This window comes from Neomonachus schauinslandi, chromosome 3 (assembly GCF_002201575.2).
Source record: "Neomonachus schauinslandi chromosome 3, ASM220157v2, whole genome shotgun sequence".
Lineage (NCBI taxonomy): Eukaryota > Metazoa > Chordata > Mammalia > Carnivora > Phocidae > Neomonachus > Neomonachus schauinslandi.
The window spans coordinates 141904219-141920126 of NC_058405.1; the positions used below are offsets into that span (position 1 = coordinate 141904219).

The 15908-nt window shown below is 42.5% G+C and overlaps 1 protein-coding gene across 1 annotated transcript in view; it reads left to right on the forward strand.

Annotated features, from left to right (window-relative positions):
- The first annotated feature begins 8165 nt into the window (after positions 1-8165).
- ITGA4 (integrin subunit alpha 4) overlaps positions 8166-15908 on the forward strand; it is a 75725-nt gene continuing 67982 nt past the window's right edge. Inside the window, exons 1-2 of the mRNA XM_021702989.2 lie at positions 8166-8476; positions 8843-8964. Coding sequence (XP_021558664.2) covers positions 8280-8476; positions 8843-8964 — 319 coding nt within the window. The 5' untranslated portion in view covers positions 8166-8279. The remainder of the gene's footprint in view (positions 8477-8842; positions 8965-15908) is intronic.

The window sequence follows — 15908 nt, forward strand, 5'->3', positions numbered from 1 at the left end:
ATAAATAAATAAAATCTTAAAAAAAAAACAAAAACCAAAATAGTTTTTCTAGTTTCTATAAACAGAGGAAATTTACTTTACTGGGTCAATATACTGTGCAACTGTTATAAACAAAGCTGATCTTCAGTGTGCACCAAAAATAGAATTATCCAATCTGTCTGCTGGTCTTCCAATGCATAGACATGAGATAGAGCTAAAATCAGTTTTTGTAGTATTATTCATTATATTTTACTAATCCAAATTAGAAATAATTCTAAAGTTTCTGTAGGATTTTAAACAATTCAGGAAACTTTGGTACATTAAATTATTTTTCTTATTTCTCACTATTGTCCTTACAAAGTGGTATAGCCCCTCTCCACTGTTTACATTCCTCCTATTTACTGGTGATATTTTAGTCTCTGATGTTCTCTTATCTTTTATCTTGTCTACAAAGAATAATCTCTGTGTTCTTTCAGAGTGGTCTGGTTTAAAAAAGAAGAAAAGAAAAGGAAGGAAGTTAGCTTAAACTAGATTTTTTTCCCCTTTAATCCCCCCACTGAACATTTAGCTACTTTGAACACATCACTGTAACACTATATAATTTGTACTATATTCATAATGCATTTTGTTATGTTGCTTTGAAATTGTTTTCTGGTTTCAAGTTTGTGTGTGTAGTCTAATCAGATTGCCAGCTATTCAAGAATAAGAACATATCTTTAATTTCTTTTGTGTCTTTAAAGTGCTTGGAGCATATGTACATAAATGTTTGTTGTGTGATATAACTTTACCCATGATTAAACAATTTTACACTGTTTATTCACCACATCCCTTTCCAAAATGCCCAGGGACGCTGTTTTGCCAGATGAGGTCATCGTATGAGAGGCTTTGGATAAGACACTATTGTGGAGCACTTTTACAGTGACTCTAGCCTCTGAAAATATAGGAGAGTGATACCGTGAACTATGTGGGTGTCATGTGAACCTTTGAGATCCCTGCGTGTACCAGTTGTTAAATCATTCCAGTGCACAAATCCAATCTCCCAGGTCAGATTACTTATGAGATAAAATGTTGTCACATAATAACTATGTGCTCTGAGGGGAAAATGGCTTTAGACGAGGTCCTCTCTACATTGTAACAAAAGGAGCAATTGTTTCTTTTTCTGAACTGAAGCATGAAATAGACTTGATTTAGGAAGTTATAAAATATCAGTAGTTTCAGGAGTTTTGAAAAGACTGTAAAAACAAAATTTCTCAAAATTGCCCTTCTAGCCCAGAAAAATTGCCCCAAACACCCCAGCCAAAAGAAACCTCTCTGTCTGTAGAGATTCTCTGTTATGTACCATTTTGTATGGCATTTGGTACCTACTGGCTTAAATAGCTATGTCTTCATCTGTTGATTTCCCAAACTAAAGGGAACATTTCCAGAGGGAAGGAGAAACAGGCTATGTTTAGGGTAGGTAAAAAAAGAAAGTTAGCTTGAGGCCAAGCATGGAAGGTATTAAACCCCAGGTAAGAAATCCTAATTGAATTGGGTTGAGTTGGGGAAGGAGCCATTAGGAGTCCCTGAGTGGGGAAATGACATATTCATAGTTGTGCTATAGAAAAAAAAATCATGTGCTTATATATGTCAATGTATTGAAAAGTCTCAAGACTAAAAATAGGAAATTATTATTTATTGTCTGGTTACCTATTGGAATGCACATCTAAAAAGGATAAGGATCCCAAATCTGTATACCATGTTATGTACAGCATCTCTCAGCTACACATAATAGGTGCTCCATAAATATTTGTTGAACGAGTGTATAAATAAATGTAAGCAATTAGAGACAGAAAATGCCTCTTACAACTTAGACAACCTCCCACATATGAGCCCTGAGCTCAGATTTCCATACATTGTTTATCTCTAGAGGTATTTTATTTCTACATAAATTATATCATTAATGATGATGATGAAGATGATGGTGATAAAATAAGAAGAATGGAGGAGTAAGGGCTACTATTTATTCTGTATTGATTATGTGCTAAGCACTGTATTAAGTGCTTTACCCACACACACTCATTTCCCCATCCAAACAGAGAAAACGTAAGAAATTAAAAGCCAAGTTTGAGCAACACTAACATGTCACCCAAGGTTTGGATTGGCAGTAATAACAGACACCTTCGATGACCCACGCTCTGGGTTACCTGAGCTCCCCCGCTGCTGGGTGGACCCTTTCAGCACACTGGCAGTTTTCCAGGGAGTCTGTGTCTCTCCTCTGCCTGAGGACTCTTCTAGTGTCTGGGAGTGCTTGCCTGCAAAGTATGGCGAGGTTAACCTCCTACCAAGTAGAGCATGGGTCCTTGGGTAAATGCTCCAGCCTCTCGTTTTTCCAGTGAGGAATTCTAGAGTGTGTTCCACACAGTTTCTCAGCAGGTTTCAGAACTCTTATGATTGAGAAAACTCCTTGTTTCATGTTTCTTTTAAAAGCAAACTTGTCAATTGATATTTATATTAAAGCATCAGGAAATCTGGTCTAATAGTATCTTTCAGAATAAAAGAATTAGAGCTTCCGGTTTGTTGTTGGGAACTTTATTACTGTAAAAATAAAACAAAACAACAACAAAAAACCTTTATTGTCTTAGTTTGAATGCCCCAAGAGCAGACCTTGGGACAAGCACTTGAGTGCAGTCAAGTTATTGAGGAAAGGTGGGGGAGGTGGATTAGAGGGAGTCAGGGAGAGATTGAAAACATTTTCTTTATGGATCACTAATTGTTTTACTTATTGCATGCTTTACTTTAGTGATTTTTTTAAAAATAAAGAAAAACAAAAGAAAAAATAACCAGCAGTACTTGCTAGACATATCTGATTATTCTACCATCACAGACTCATCTCTAAAACTCACCCAGCACGCTCCAAACCCACTCTCCCTTTCCTCTCCATTTCCACTCTTTCCTCTGCTTTTCGTGTTGCTTTTCATGGTATCATCATTGTCTCAGTCACCCGGCCTAAAAATGGCCTGTCATACCTTACTTCTCCATAGTACCTGTCCTTGACAATTCATGTCAGTTTTTTCCCCAGTATTATACCAATTCTTTCATTTCCCCTGCCTTACACTCTACCTAAATTTAGGTCTCGAGACTGCCCTTTATGCCAACACCATTTGTTAGCAACCAACTGTCCCTTCTGCCCCCCAGTGTATGTGGCATTCACATTTGACTGTATTGTCTGGTTCTGTAAAGCATATCATCTGTCTCCTTGAAAATTATAAGCTGCTTGAAGTAGGACCTATCTTCACATGTCTTTGCACCTACTAAGGGATGTAATACATTGTTTTGCATGTAATAATGCATGAAAATAAACTCATAAACATTCATATTTCTCTCCATTTATGACACTAATAATAGAAAAAGTTCAAATCATGTAAGGGCCATTCAAAAAATACTTACGGAGCACCTGCTCTGTACCAGCCAGATACCAGAGGCTGGAGATTTAGTGCTGAACAACTGCAACAACACAATGCGAGTGTTCTATGCTCATATTCTAGAGAGAAAGACAAAATGAAAAAGTAAATACATGTATGATTATGAGTTAAAGGGCCCCAAAGAGAATAAACAGCATAGCCTGTGAAAGAACAATGTGGTGACCTATTTTATTTATTTATTTTAAAGATTTTATTTATTCATTTGAGACACAGAGATACAGAAAGAGAGAGAGAGAAAGCATGAGCAGGGGGAGAGGCCGAGGGAGAGGGAGAAGCAGGCTTCTCACTGAGCCAGGAGCCCGATGTGGGGCTGGATCCAGGACCCTGGGATCATGACCTGAGCCAAAGGCAGACGCCCAACCGACTGAACCACCCAGGCGCCCCTGGTGACCTATTTTAAATGGACGGGCAAGGAAATCCTCTGGGAGGAGACCTTTAAGTTAAGGCTGAAGAAAGATACAAATCATGTGAAAAGTCAGAGGTTCTGTGTGCAGGCAGAGTGAAGAATATGGACAGAAGCCTCCAGGGTGAAAAAACTTCGATGCACTTAAGGAAATTAAAGACAACCTAGGTGGCTAAAACAACACGACCCGGGGCAAGTGGCCGATGGCAAATGTGCAAAGTAGTCAGATGCCAGGTCACTGGGTCTTTGTAGGCCACGTTAAGTTTGTACTGGAAGAGCAGTTGGAAATTATTTCAAGGATTTACACAAGGGAGTAGCATGCATGATTTGATTTAGAATTTTAAAAGTTCACTTTAGCTTCTTTGTAGAAAAGTGATAGTGTGGGGAGGGATGAGTAGGGAAACCAGGTAGTGGATTATTGAAAAGCCCAGGTGAGATTTCTGCACTTGGAAGAGGGGACCAGCAGACAGAAGGACAGAAGGACAGAAGAAGATAAACAGATCAACTTGAGATATAGTTTGAAGGTTGAACTGATAGACTTGATGATTGATGGCTTAGATGTGGAGAACAGAGAGAGGAAGAAGTCAAGGATTACTTTCCAAATTTCTGGTCTGAACAACTGGGCAGACAGAAAGGAAGAGATTGGGTGGAGGAATAGTTTAGACTCAAGTGAGGAACAGAACTCAGTGTTAGATATGTTATATTCACAATGCCCACTAGACAGCCAAGTAGAGAGGTCAGGTAGGCAGTAAAACATATGAATCTGGAGCTCTCAAGAGAGACATGGAGACATGAATTGGGGACTCACGGTGGTATGTAATAGTATTATATAGCTGGTATTTAAAGACACAGGAAATGGGTTAGATCTCCTAAAGAGAGAGGAAAGAGAAGGAAAGAGGGCTCAGAATGGAGCTCTGGGGCTGTCCAATACTTGTGGTGGAGAGAAAGGAGCCAGCAAAGGAGACTCACAGTGGCCAGACAGAAGGCAGGGGTGGGGGGAGAGGGGGCTCAAAAAAAGTATTCCAAGAATAGAGGCTTTCAAGAAAGAGAAATGCTCGCTCTGAGAAGCTGGTTGAGCCCATATCAGAATCCTCCTTACTGGGGAGGACTTCTTACCAAGGATAGAGATTACTTGGATTTCATCTTTTACTCGAGTCCTTGATGCAGCTTCTGGCACACAGTGGCCACCTGTAACCTATTGATCAAATGACACATATTAATTGGATGACTGCATATTTAAGTTCAGTTGAGGGTGAAGAATAGGCATAAGTTGTTTTGAGAAGTTCTCTTGTCCCCATCTATCCTCCTTCCCCGACATGATTCTCACACTTGCCTACAAAAGCACTTATTAGAGAGATAACAGTATTTTCAGGCAACATTAAACACACTTTATTCCTACTGACTTAACAAAAGTGAACTGTTCTCTAAGCCTTGGAGGAAGGAAACTCAGGGCTAATACAGAGTATGAAGTAGTGATGGGTAGCTGTTTCTGGAAAGGTGGTGAAATTATAACCATAATCATCACCACACTCACAAAAATAAGGTCGTGCCCCAACAAGTGCCCTTCTGACCGTTACTCATCTTGATTATGCTATGAAAAAAATTGTGTTGAGTGGATTTCATTGCATAAGCATTTGGTGAAGGGAGGGAAAGAAAGAGGGAGGTGTTTAGGTCTGTGGCATGGCTAGAGTCTGGAGGGTATGGGAGTGCCTTTGATATATCTGTTTCTTGAGCCTCAATGGAAAATGTTGTGGCTGCAAATGAGAGGGACTGCTGATTTCAGAATGATGACGTTTGCTAGTTGTAGAACTGGGTTGAAATCAGCACATAGATCTACTCAGAAAGAAACACACCCTGAGTGGAAAAACAGAGCAGGACCCTTCACCATGGGCCCTGATAGCTACTTTTCTGGAAGCCACTTCATTCCATAAATGTGATAAATAGATTTATCACACACTATTATTTGCCTCTTACTTTATTGCAAATAATGAGAGAGGGTTACTGTTCCTTTTGTTTGCTGACAAAAGAGTAAAAATAATTGGGTTGGGTGTGGCTAGAATACCCTAACATTCCACAGGTATCTCAAACTCCACCTGTCTAAAACTCAGTTCATCAGTGCCTGCCCATCACACACATTCACATGCATGTACACAAACCGGCATAGCCTCATTCCTCCGGTGCGTTCTTTCTCTTTGAATTAGCACCATATATCCAGTTCCCAAACTGACACACTCTGACTCCTTCTCAGCTCTGCATTCATATTTACCAATACTATCACTGGGTTTTATTGGGTTCTATCTCACAGATATCTCTCGAATCTATTTTTTCCTCTATCCCTCCTTCTTCGTTTAGGCCACCACCGTCTTGACGGGTACTGTTGTGGGAAGCCTCCAAAATTAGGTTTTCTGTATTCAGTCTTTTCATTTCACATCTGAAGCCCAAAACAAATGGGCTTTTTTTTTTTTTTAAGACTTTTTATTTATTTATTTGACAGAGAGACACAGTGAGAGAGGGAACACAAGCAGGGGGAGTGGGAGAGGGAGAAGCAGGCTTCCCGCTGAGCAGGAAGCCCCACACGGGGCTCGATCCCAGGACCTGGGATCATGACCTGAGCAGAAGGCAGATGCTTAATGACTGACCCACCCAGGCGCCCCAAGACAAATCTTTCAACTGCTTCCTATCCACCCCAGCACAGAGTTAAAAATTCCTAACCTGGTGTTGGATGTTCATGATGTGTCCCTGCTTCCCTAGGCAGCTTCCTGTAATACTAACTTGTGTGTGAGCAGCTAAATGCTCCAGCCAAGACCCCTTCTCCCAGTTCCTCTGTCTGACCCCGCCAGCATCATCCTTCATTCTTCCTCTCAAATTGCTCAGCCTAACTCACCCCTCTTTGTCCTTCAAATCTCTTTTTGAGTGTCCCTAAATCTTTCAGAACTTTCTCTAGTTAGCAAAATCTGTTGGCTGAAAACTTTCCTGAAGGCTTGTCCTGCCTTGCTCACTGAGGTAACCTGTGGGCTTAGCATAGTGACTGCTCAATAAGTATGCTGAAAAGATGGAACAAGTATTTTAAAGATGTGTCTGCCATTACAACTTAAGATGTGCTATTTCAGTTTGGCTTTAATGAACCCTTCTTTCTTTTTTCTTTCTTCTTTTTTGTAATTCATATAGTATTAATTAAGAACCGGACCTGCATCTCCTGCAAATACCAGCCTAACCCGTTATGGCCGTCTCTCTAGTTGCTCTAGAACTTGAAGCACATCTGGATAGCATTAGGATAAAAATCGTCACCCAGTTCAGGTATGCTGTGCTGTGGGCCCCCAGTGCATTTCAGTGGTGTCTTTCTCTTGACCTCGTACTGGGTCTACACCCTTGACGGCAGGTGTATCCTTTGGCAACTACGGATGCATGGAAAGGAGGAGCATGGAGAAGCAGACGGAGATACCCGTTAAAGTGAAGCAAGTTGGTGCTTCCTTAACCCAGCCTCCGCGTTGGACTCTGCAACAGCCTAAACTGTGTTCCATTCAGTTTGCCCTGCTCACCACTCCTCTGCCTCGGAACGCAGCCCGGACTTTAGAGGAAGTGTGGGGTGGAAGGAAGTGGGCATAGAAGGGTGCAGAGCTCTTGAAGTGAATAGCCGTAACGTCTTTGTCACCGAAGCCTGCCTCAGGAGCTTTCAGGGAGTTCCTTTTGTTTATTTGGCTTTAATTTGTGGCCCTTTGGTTAATTTCTCTAGTGGTTGCTTATGGCACCGCCCCCCCTCCCCCAACGTCCACCATCAGAGATAGAGCTTAACTATCCACCTCCGTCCTGGTGCCCGAGTTTGTGGCTGGCCTTTTTTGGGCCACGCCAGGCAGGCCGCGGAGATCCCATGCTCGTCGTGGTGCGCGCGCGGCTCAGGTTGGGGCCACGCCGCTCCGCAGCCAGGCCTCAACCACGGTTAAAAGGCGAAGTTTGTCTCTTTCAGCTCCCCTCTTGCAAAGCCTGGGAGCCCAGAGTTATCCCGCGCTCGGCGGGCTGGGAGGCCCCGGCCCGGACTCGCGTCCGGCGCAGCCGAGGTCCCCCAGCGCCCCCTACAGCCGCACGTGGGGTGAGACGGCGCAGGGTCCTGTGCCTCCGCACCACGCCCGGGACCCCACCCAGAGGCCGGCTCCCCGGGACCGCGCGAGCACCCGCAGCTCCTGGCTGCAGAAGCGGGGCGTGGGCCCGGCGGGCGTGCTGCATCCCAGATCAACCTCAATTGCTCCGCCCGCGGCGGCCCGACTTCCCCTCCCTTCCCCCGTCCCTCCCTCCTTCCCTTCCTCCCTCCTTCCCTCTCGCCCGCCGGCGCCGGACACGCTGCACTTCTCTTGGGGCGCTTTTCCCCTTGGCCGACCGTCTCATCCCCCGCAACTTTGGACCGTGGCCGTTTGGTGTTGAATGTTCTCCTCCGAGAGCGCATGGCTGGGGAAGCGAGGTGCGGGCTCGGTCCCCGAGGGGCCGCCGTCTGGGAAGCGGTGCTGCTGCTGCTGTGCCTGGGGGTTCCGACCGGGCGCCCCTACAACGTGGACACCGAGAGCGCGCTGCTCTACCAGGGCCCCCCCAACACCCTGTTCGGCTATTCGGTGGTGCTGCACAGCCACGGGGCGAACCGATGGTGAGTGGAGTGGGACTGGGCGCTTTGGGCATCTGAGAGCCGCGAGGGAGCGGCGCCTCAGGGATCCCCTGCCCAGTTCAAACTTTCCTCCCTCTGGAGGAGCCAGAAGGGGTGCGCTGCGACGGCCAGCCTGCTGGATCTGCTCGGGAAGCTAACTGATCTCGGGGTGGCACGCCTGGGGTGCGCTCTGGTGCAAGGCTCTGGAGCTGCGAGTTGGGGGTGGGGGGCTGGGTGCGCGAGGTGGTGGGCGGAGGAGGAGGAGATTTGGGGGAGCGGCCCGGCTGCCAGCTGAGAGCCTGTGGAGACCAGGAGTTCAGTGGGCAGCTCAGCTCACCTCTGCGCGCACGTGCACGTTTCTCGCTTTAGGCTCATAGTGGGGGCGCCCACGGCCAGTTGGCTTGCCAACGCTTCAGTGGTCAATCCCGGCGCGATCTACAGATGCAAGATCGGAAAGAATCCAGACCTGAATTGCGAACAGCTCCAGCTGGGTGAGTTGGGTCTGGGACCAGGGGGGAACTAGCACAAGTCCTGGAAAATCTCATTGTTGCCTATTCTAGTTTAAAATGAATGATTTTCACTCTTAACTCCAAACCATCTAACCTTGTTAAAACAAAAGTGACTCCCTTCGTTCTGTCAACATTTTTCTCCCTTTTGCTTATGACAACGATGATTGCAGTACCCTGGCAAAACTATGGAGAGGAAAGTTTCTTAGGATACATTCTCTCCACCTCTCCCTCTCTCCCCCTTATGTAAAACACATTTTAAAGTCTCTCAGCACGTTAAAGACGGGATCCAGCTAGGCCATCACTTAAGCATTTTATTTCCATCTTTGACCTATCAGGCTTGTTAAAGAACAGGCTAAGGGGCCCGATCAAGAATAGCAGTTGGAATTGATCCCATATCCTGTCATTGAGCCTAAGGACTTTCTAAAAAAGAAAATGTTACAGTTTTATTTAGAATATGAAATATAAAAGAAGAGCACAAGGAAAAATTGGCATCCACATTGTTACTATAATTAAAATGATGGCTAAAGTACAATTGTTAATTTTTCTCTCCCAAAACTCTCATGTTAAATGGATACCTCTATTTCTTAAGGTCTCTTCTTAGCTAAGTGACAACTGGAAAAAGTGTATTTTGATGGGGGAGAGGAGAAAGTTCACATTTCAAAGCCAAAAGCAATGTTGTTTTGCACAGATACATGGGGGAAGAAAGGGGAACTAATATTAATTTAGACCTATCTTGTTCTAAACACTGCTAGACACTGCTATATATGTTGCTCCCCACCCCCACCCCCCCAACCCCCCACCCCAGAGCACCACTGGGTCGTGGTTGGCATTGTTCCTACTTTACACATGAGGACTCTGTGACTCAGAGGGTTGCAAGTACTTTTTCTGAAGTTACTCAGCTAATGAGGGAAAGATGGGACCTCAAGTCAGTCAAGTCAGCTTGGTTCCAAAGTCCAAGCCCTCTCTTTTCCTTTGTGCATCTTCAGTACAAATAAAATTAAAAATAAAATTAAGAGTCCAGTATGTTGTCTGCTGAGCTGATACATCCTCTGCAAATGGTGAATAAAAGGTTACAATTGGCACTTTTTTTTTTATTCTTATGTTAATCCCCATACATTACATCCTTAGTTTTAGATGAAGTGTTCCATGATTCATTGTTTGTGCATAACACCCAGTGCTCCATGCAGAATGTGCCCTCCTCAATACCCACCACCAGGCTAACCCATCCTCCCACACCCTTCCCCTCTCGAACCCTCAGTTTGTTTTTCAGAGTCCATCGTCTCTCATGGTTCGTCTACCCCTCCGATTTCCCCCGCTTCATTCTTCCCCTCCCGCTACCTTCTTCTTCTTCTTTTTTTTTTTTTCTTAACATATATTGCATTATTTGTCAATTGGCACTTTTTTTGTATTTATCTTTGCGATAAATAGATCTTTGGGATAGGCTACAGCATCTTTTATTTTTTTTAATATTTTATTTATTTGTTTGTCAGAGAGAATGAGAGAGTGAGAGAGGCAGGCAGAGGGAGAAGCAGGTTCCCTGCTGAGCAAGGAGCCCGATATGGGACTCAATCCCAGGACCCTGGGATCATGACCTGAGCCAAAGGCAGACGCTTAACCGACTGAGCCACCCAGACATCCCTAAGCTATAGCATCTCTAACCCCTTTTTCTTTTTATAGTGTCTTTGCTTTTTCTCCAACTGGGAAGCTGGTTTCCCTCATTTAGAATGAATTCAAAGAGAGTATATACGTAACTCAGAGAGCATCCATAAAAGTCTAGCAGTTGTCTGTAGCATGTAGCCTCTCATTAAGTATCTTCCATCTCAAAAAGCAGACTAGGAAGGCATGACGTTCATAGACCTATCCATTTGGAACAATTCTGCAAAGCATGATTTTCATGAAAGAGTTGTGGGATGAAGAATTAGGGAGTGGAGGAAACAAACTCGATCTGCCAGAGGATCTTGACAGAGTCTTAGCAAGGAAGAGTTTCATTTCTGTTGTCCTGTCCATTTCCTGATCCATGGCATTGTAACTGCTGGTATTTAACACCTACTTCCTATCTGGAAGGGCACTGAATCTATTTCTAGGTGTCTGCGTCTAACTGGAAAGATCATGTCATAATATCACACACAATTTGAGATAATAATGCCTGTCAAATGGAAGGAAAACCAAACTTTTGGGGCACGTGGAGCTTACGGATTGACTATAGACCTATCCTCAGAGAAATATGCACATGGTTGATGTGCCAGAAACGGGAATTAAGTGAAGATTTATTGGATGGATAAGTGAATAAAGGCAAAGTGAAAGTTTGATTGCCATCAACCTGATTGATGAATAAGAGAATTAATTAGAAATGATAAGCCGAAAGACATTTTTAAGTTTCACAGTTTTAGTCAACAAAAAAAGGTGTTGACTCAGATAAAAGGCAAAAAGGAAGACAAGTTTTCTGGTCAGTCAGTCGGTTGAAACACTCCTAGCTGTGGTAATAGCTTGGAATATTTGCAAAAGAATTGACTGAAGTTGTTTCTCATGTAGCATTTTAAACAATATATCTTCTATTCTTTCAATAAAGAAATTGTGTGTTTCTATTCAGAACAAACTCAGAAGTAACCTGAAGCTGTAAAATAAGGGATTGGGGATGAAGCCTAGAAAGGAAACACTAAAAACAATAAATTGGTAGTGAAAGACATTTAAGGATTATCGGGTTTGTGGACTATGTAATATTTTCTGTAGAAAAGCTTCAAGAAAAAAATATGTAACCATAGACACGTACAGTATTCTAATTCTATAGATTATGAGAATGGCTTTAGTTATCCTGTCTCAAAGGGGGGGGGTAACTATACTGTATAGAAAATGCTTAGCTGGATACCTGACATATAACAGATATTTGAAAATTATTAGTTTATTTCTTTTTATCCCTGTGTTCTACTTAAAACTATATTTGTATGTTATCTGCTGTAGTCAGGTTGAGGTTAATAAATAGGGACAATTAAGAAACTAAACAGAAAGTTAAGTGTATAAAGTAAGAGGTAACAGTTGAGATGAAACATGGTAAAAAATATTTTATTGTTGACCCAACCGGAAAAACCTTATAGTAGTAGCTAAATATTCAGCTACGATTGCCATGTCAGTACGGTGTTTTCTTTCATTTGGAATGGCTTAACTTGCTATCAAGGAGATGAAGTTGGAAGATCTCTTAAAATGGTGCCCAGCTCCTAGTAAGTTAAATACTATCCACATGGACTGGCCTTTAGGTCTCAGTTAGAATTTCACATCAAAGTTTGACTCAGATGGACTCCTCCTCTCGAAAGAGGAGATCAGTACCCTCCCATTACATGCCACCATCCCTGGATAATGTTGTCACACACTGTGGTATATTCACTGAGGCCATAATCAGAAGTGAGCAGCAGATGCCCATTTATCTAGAATGTTCAGGGTATAAGGTGTTGAGAGTAAGATACCCCTTTTAGTGAAGTGAATTGACTTTAGAAGAGGTGCTTTTCATCCTGCATGCAAACAATCTGCCTCCACCTCCCTGCCTGCCTGAGAAGTGTCCTCTCCACTCAGTTCTTTGGTATTTCCCTCTATGAACCAAAGGAAGATGGTTTCCCCATCAGGAAGGTCTGAGCCCAGACTTGTTCCCAAACACATTGTGTCTGAGGAGGCCATAGTGATTTCACATGTCCGGTTGCTTTTCCATCAGGCATTCTGTATCCTTGCTGAGGCTTTTTTAAAGGCAACTTTGATCCCACATGTTTGCTAAATTAAGGCATTACAAATAATGACTCCATTACCATATGGAATCATAGACTTTCCATGGATTACCAATATTCAAAGCATTAGAACATAATAAAATACATAAATTATTATAAAATTGTACTAAAAAGATTGTCTTTATTTGGTTATTCAAAAGACATTCCAGATCTTTTATTACTTTGGAGCCACCACTAATAGCATTATACGCATGCTACACACACACACACACACACACACACACATATCTGGGTAATAGAGTCTAAAGTTACATAGTTACACTTCCCAGTATGGTAACCAGTAGCCACATGTGGCTCTTGAGCACATGAAATATAGCTAGTTTGCAGTGAGAGGTGCTGTACTGTAAATTAAATGATGGATTTCAAAGACTTAGTGCAGAAAACAAGATATAAAACATCTCCTTAATTTCTTAGATATTAATTATATGTCAAAATATTTTAAAATTAATATTGATTACATATTTAAATGATAATATTTTGGATGTGCTAGGTTAAAGTATATTTTTAAAATTATTTTTATTTCATTTACTTTTTTAATGTGACTACTATAAAATTAAACAGTTCATATGTGGCTTGTATTATAATTTCTATTGGACAGCACTGCTCTAGAGAAATATAATTCCCCTGCAAGAGAAAACACTAACTTTTTAACAGGTGCTTTCCAAGTGTCTGTGCATAAATGAATAGGACTTTCACTTTTCTTTTCCAGACCAAATGCTGCATAATTACTAGACCTTTAAGGTTCTTGCTTGTGCCTCTCTTTTCTTTACCGGAAAGAACAATGATCCATCACAAGTTGATCATCATTATTCCCCTTCAGATTTCTTTCTAGAATTATATCACCCTAGCCAACCTCCGGGGTTATATTACACAACCTATTTGGAAGAGGTTAATTAGCATTGCATTGTTAAACTAATGATTACCTCATTCTTGCTTCTGCCTGATTTGCAGGAATTATTAGCTTAACATTAAAAGGCAAACCTCACACTGTTGAAACTTCAAAAATGTTCTTGATAACTTTTCTTTTTCATTTGCAATACTCTTTAAATTGTACCTTATGAAGCTGAGACTGATACAGACTGGTCATTTTGAAAAATTGCCCCTGAACATAGGTTCTAATTATGCAGAAAATCAAGACAGAGAGCTTCATTAATAAACTATCATGTTAAGAGAATTAAGTTTCCTGATTTCCAGCAATTTCCCAAACTCCATCTCTAAAAGAATGGCTTCCACCTAATTTGAGAGCTGAGGTTTTCTAAATGCATTTCATTTGTGCCTTAAGTTTACCTGATCACTGAGTAATATTCCCACTGACTACATATATCTCCCCTAGGCAACAGTTCTAGAGCCAGATACGTCAATCCATTGTATGTGTGGGTCATTCATTCATTCATTCATTTACTGAGGGGTGCCAAAGGGCCAGAACTTGGACGTAGGAAAGAAACATGGTCCTTGCACCAAGGAAGGTTACAGTCTATAGGATAGATTATTATAGGAAAGTATGGTGAGAAGATCTAATCTAATTAGGAAAATAAAGTGATGACTTCCTGGGGGATTGATACTCAAGTGGAGAACTGAATAAAAATCAGAAGTTAGCTAGAGGAGGAGGTTTATGGGACAGGATGCCAGACAGAGCAAACATTGTATGTAAAGACCCTGGTCTTTGAGAGCATAGCATCTTTGAAATGAAAGAAGAATGCATACAATTGGACTGTGGAGTGTGAAGTGGATGGTAAGTGGGAGAGTTAAGCAAGGATTATTTTTGTACAACTTTGTGAGCTCTGGTTAAGGAGTATGAATTTCCCATAGGTAATTAAAGCTGGAGAGTGACATGATCAGATTTGTGTTTTAGATACTTCTGGTTGCAGCGGAGTGAATGCTTTGGAGTAAATGAGTCAAGGCAGAAGGTAGTGAAAGATTTTGTTATAATTTAGGCTACATGTGATAAGTGCTTGTACTAAGACCGTGGCAGCAAGAATGGAGCAAAACAGATATTCTACAGTTATTCAGAAGACAGACCCAACTGGACTTGGTAATTATTAAACAAGAGATGAAAGAGAAGAAGGTTTCAAAGATGTTACCCAAGGTTGTGACTCGGACTGTTGGATGGATGATGGTGCTGTCCACAGAAGACATGGAAATAAATATCTAGTAATCAGTTGGATGTATGGGTCTGGTGGGCAGGAGGGGTCTGCTGTGGCAATTTGCAGAGTTGACTGCAATTGACAGAGATGGTAATCAAAGCCATGGGAGTTAATGAGCTTAACTTGGAAGCTCTCTAGGCTTCCAGAGGGTTCAGGATAGATCCCAGAGGATTCCTACTATTTGAGAAGTGGCTAGAACAGTATTGCTCAACTCTGGCCGCAAGTTAGATTCTCCTGCAGAGCTTTAAGAATACCAGTGCTCGGGAGATGCCTGGGTGGCTCAGTCAGTTAAGTGTCTGCCTCCAGCTCAGGTCATGATCTCGGGGTCCTGGGATCAAGTCCCGCATTGGGTTCCCTGCTCTGTGGGGGGACTGCTCTTCCCCCTCTCCCACTGCCCCCCCCATGCTCTCTCACACTCTCTCTCTTTTAAATAAATAAATAAAATCTTAAAAAAATAATACCTATGCTCATCCTAAATAAATAAAATCTCTCTGCAAGTGGATCTAGGAAGATGTGTCATTGTGATTTATAGTACTAAATATAGTTTGGTCTTATTTGCTGTTTCTGGCACAGAACTCCTAAAACTCTTGGAATTTTCTAAGTGAAGAGAGCTACAAAGGTGTCTTTCGTGAGTGAGGTGGCTTTTGGAGACCATGTAAGGATGGGGGCCGGTTACCAGTGGAGCCAAACATGTGATTGGAGGGTTGAGACTTTCCATCCCACCCCCTAACCTCCAGGATGGAGAGAGGGGCTGGATGTGGAATTAATCCAAATGGCCAATGATTTCATCAGTCATGTGTCTATGTAAAGAAGCTGCTATAAGAATCCAAAAGGACAGGGCGCCTGGGTGGCTCAGTTGGTTAAGCGACTGCCTTCGGCTCAGGTCATGATCCTGGAGTCCCGGGATCGAGTCCCGCATCGGGCTCCCTGCTCGGCAGGGAGTCTGCTTCTCCCTCTGACCCTCCTCCCTCTCATGCTCTCTGTCTCTCATTCTCTCTCTCTCAAATAAATA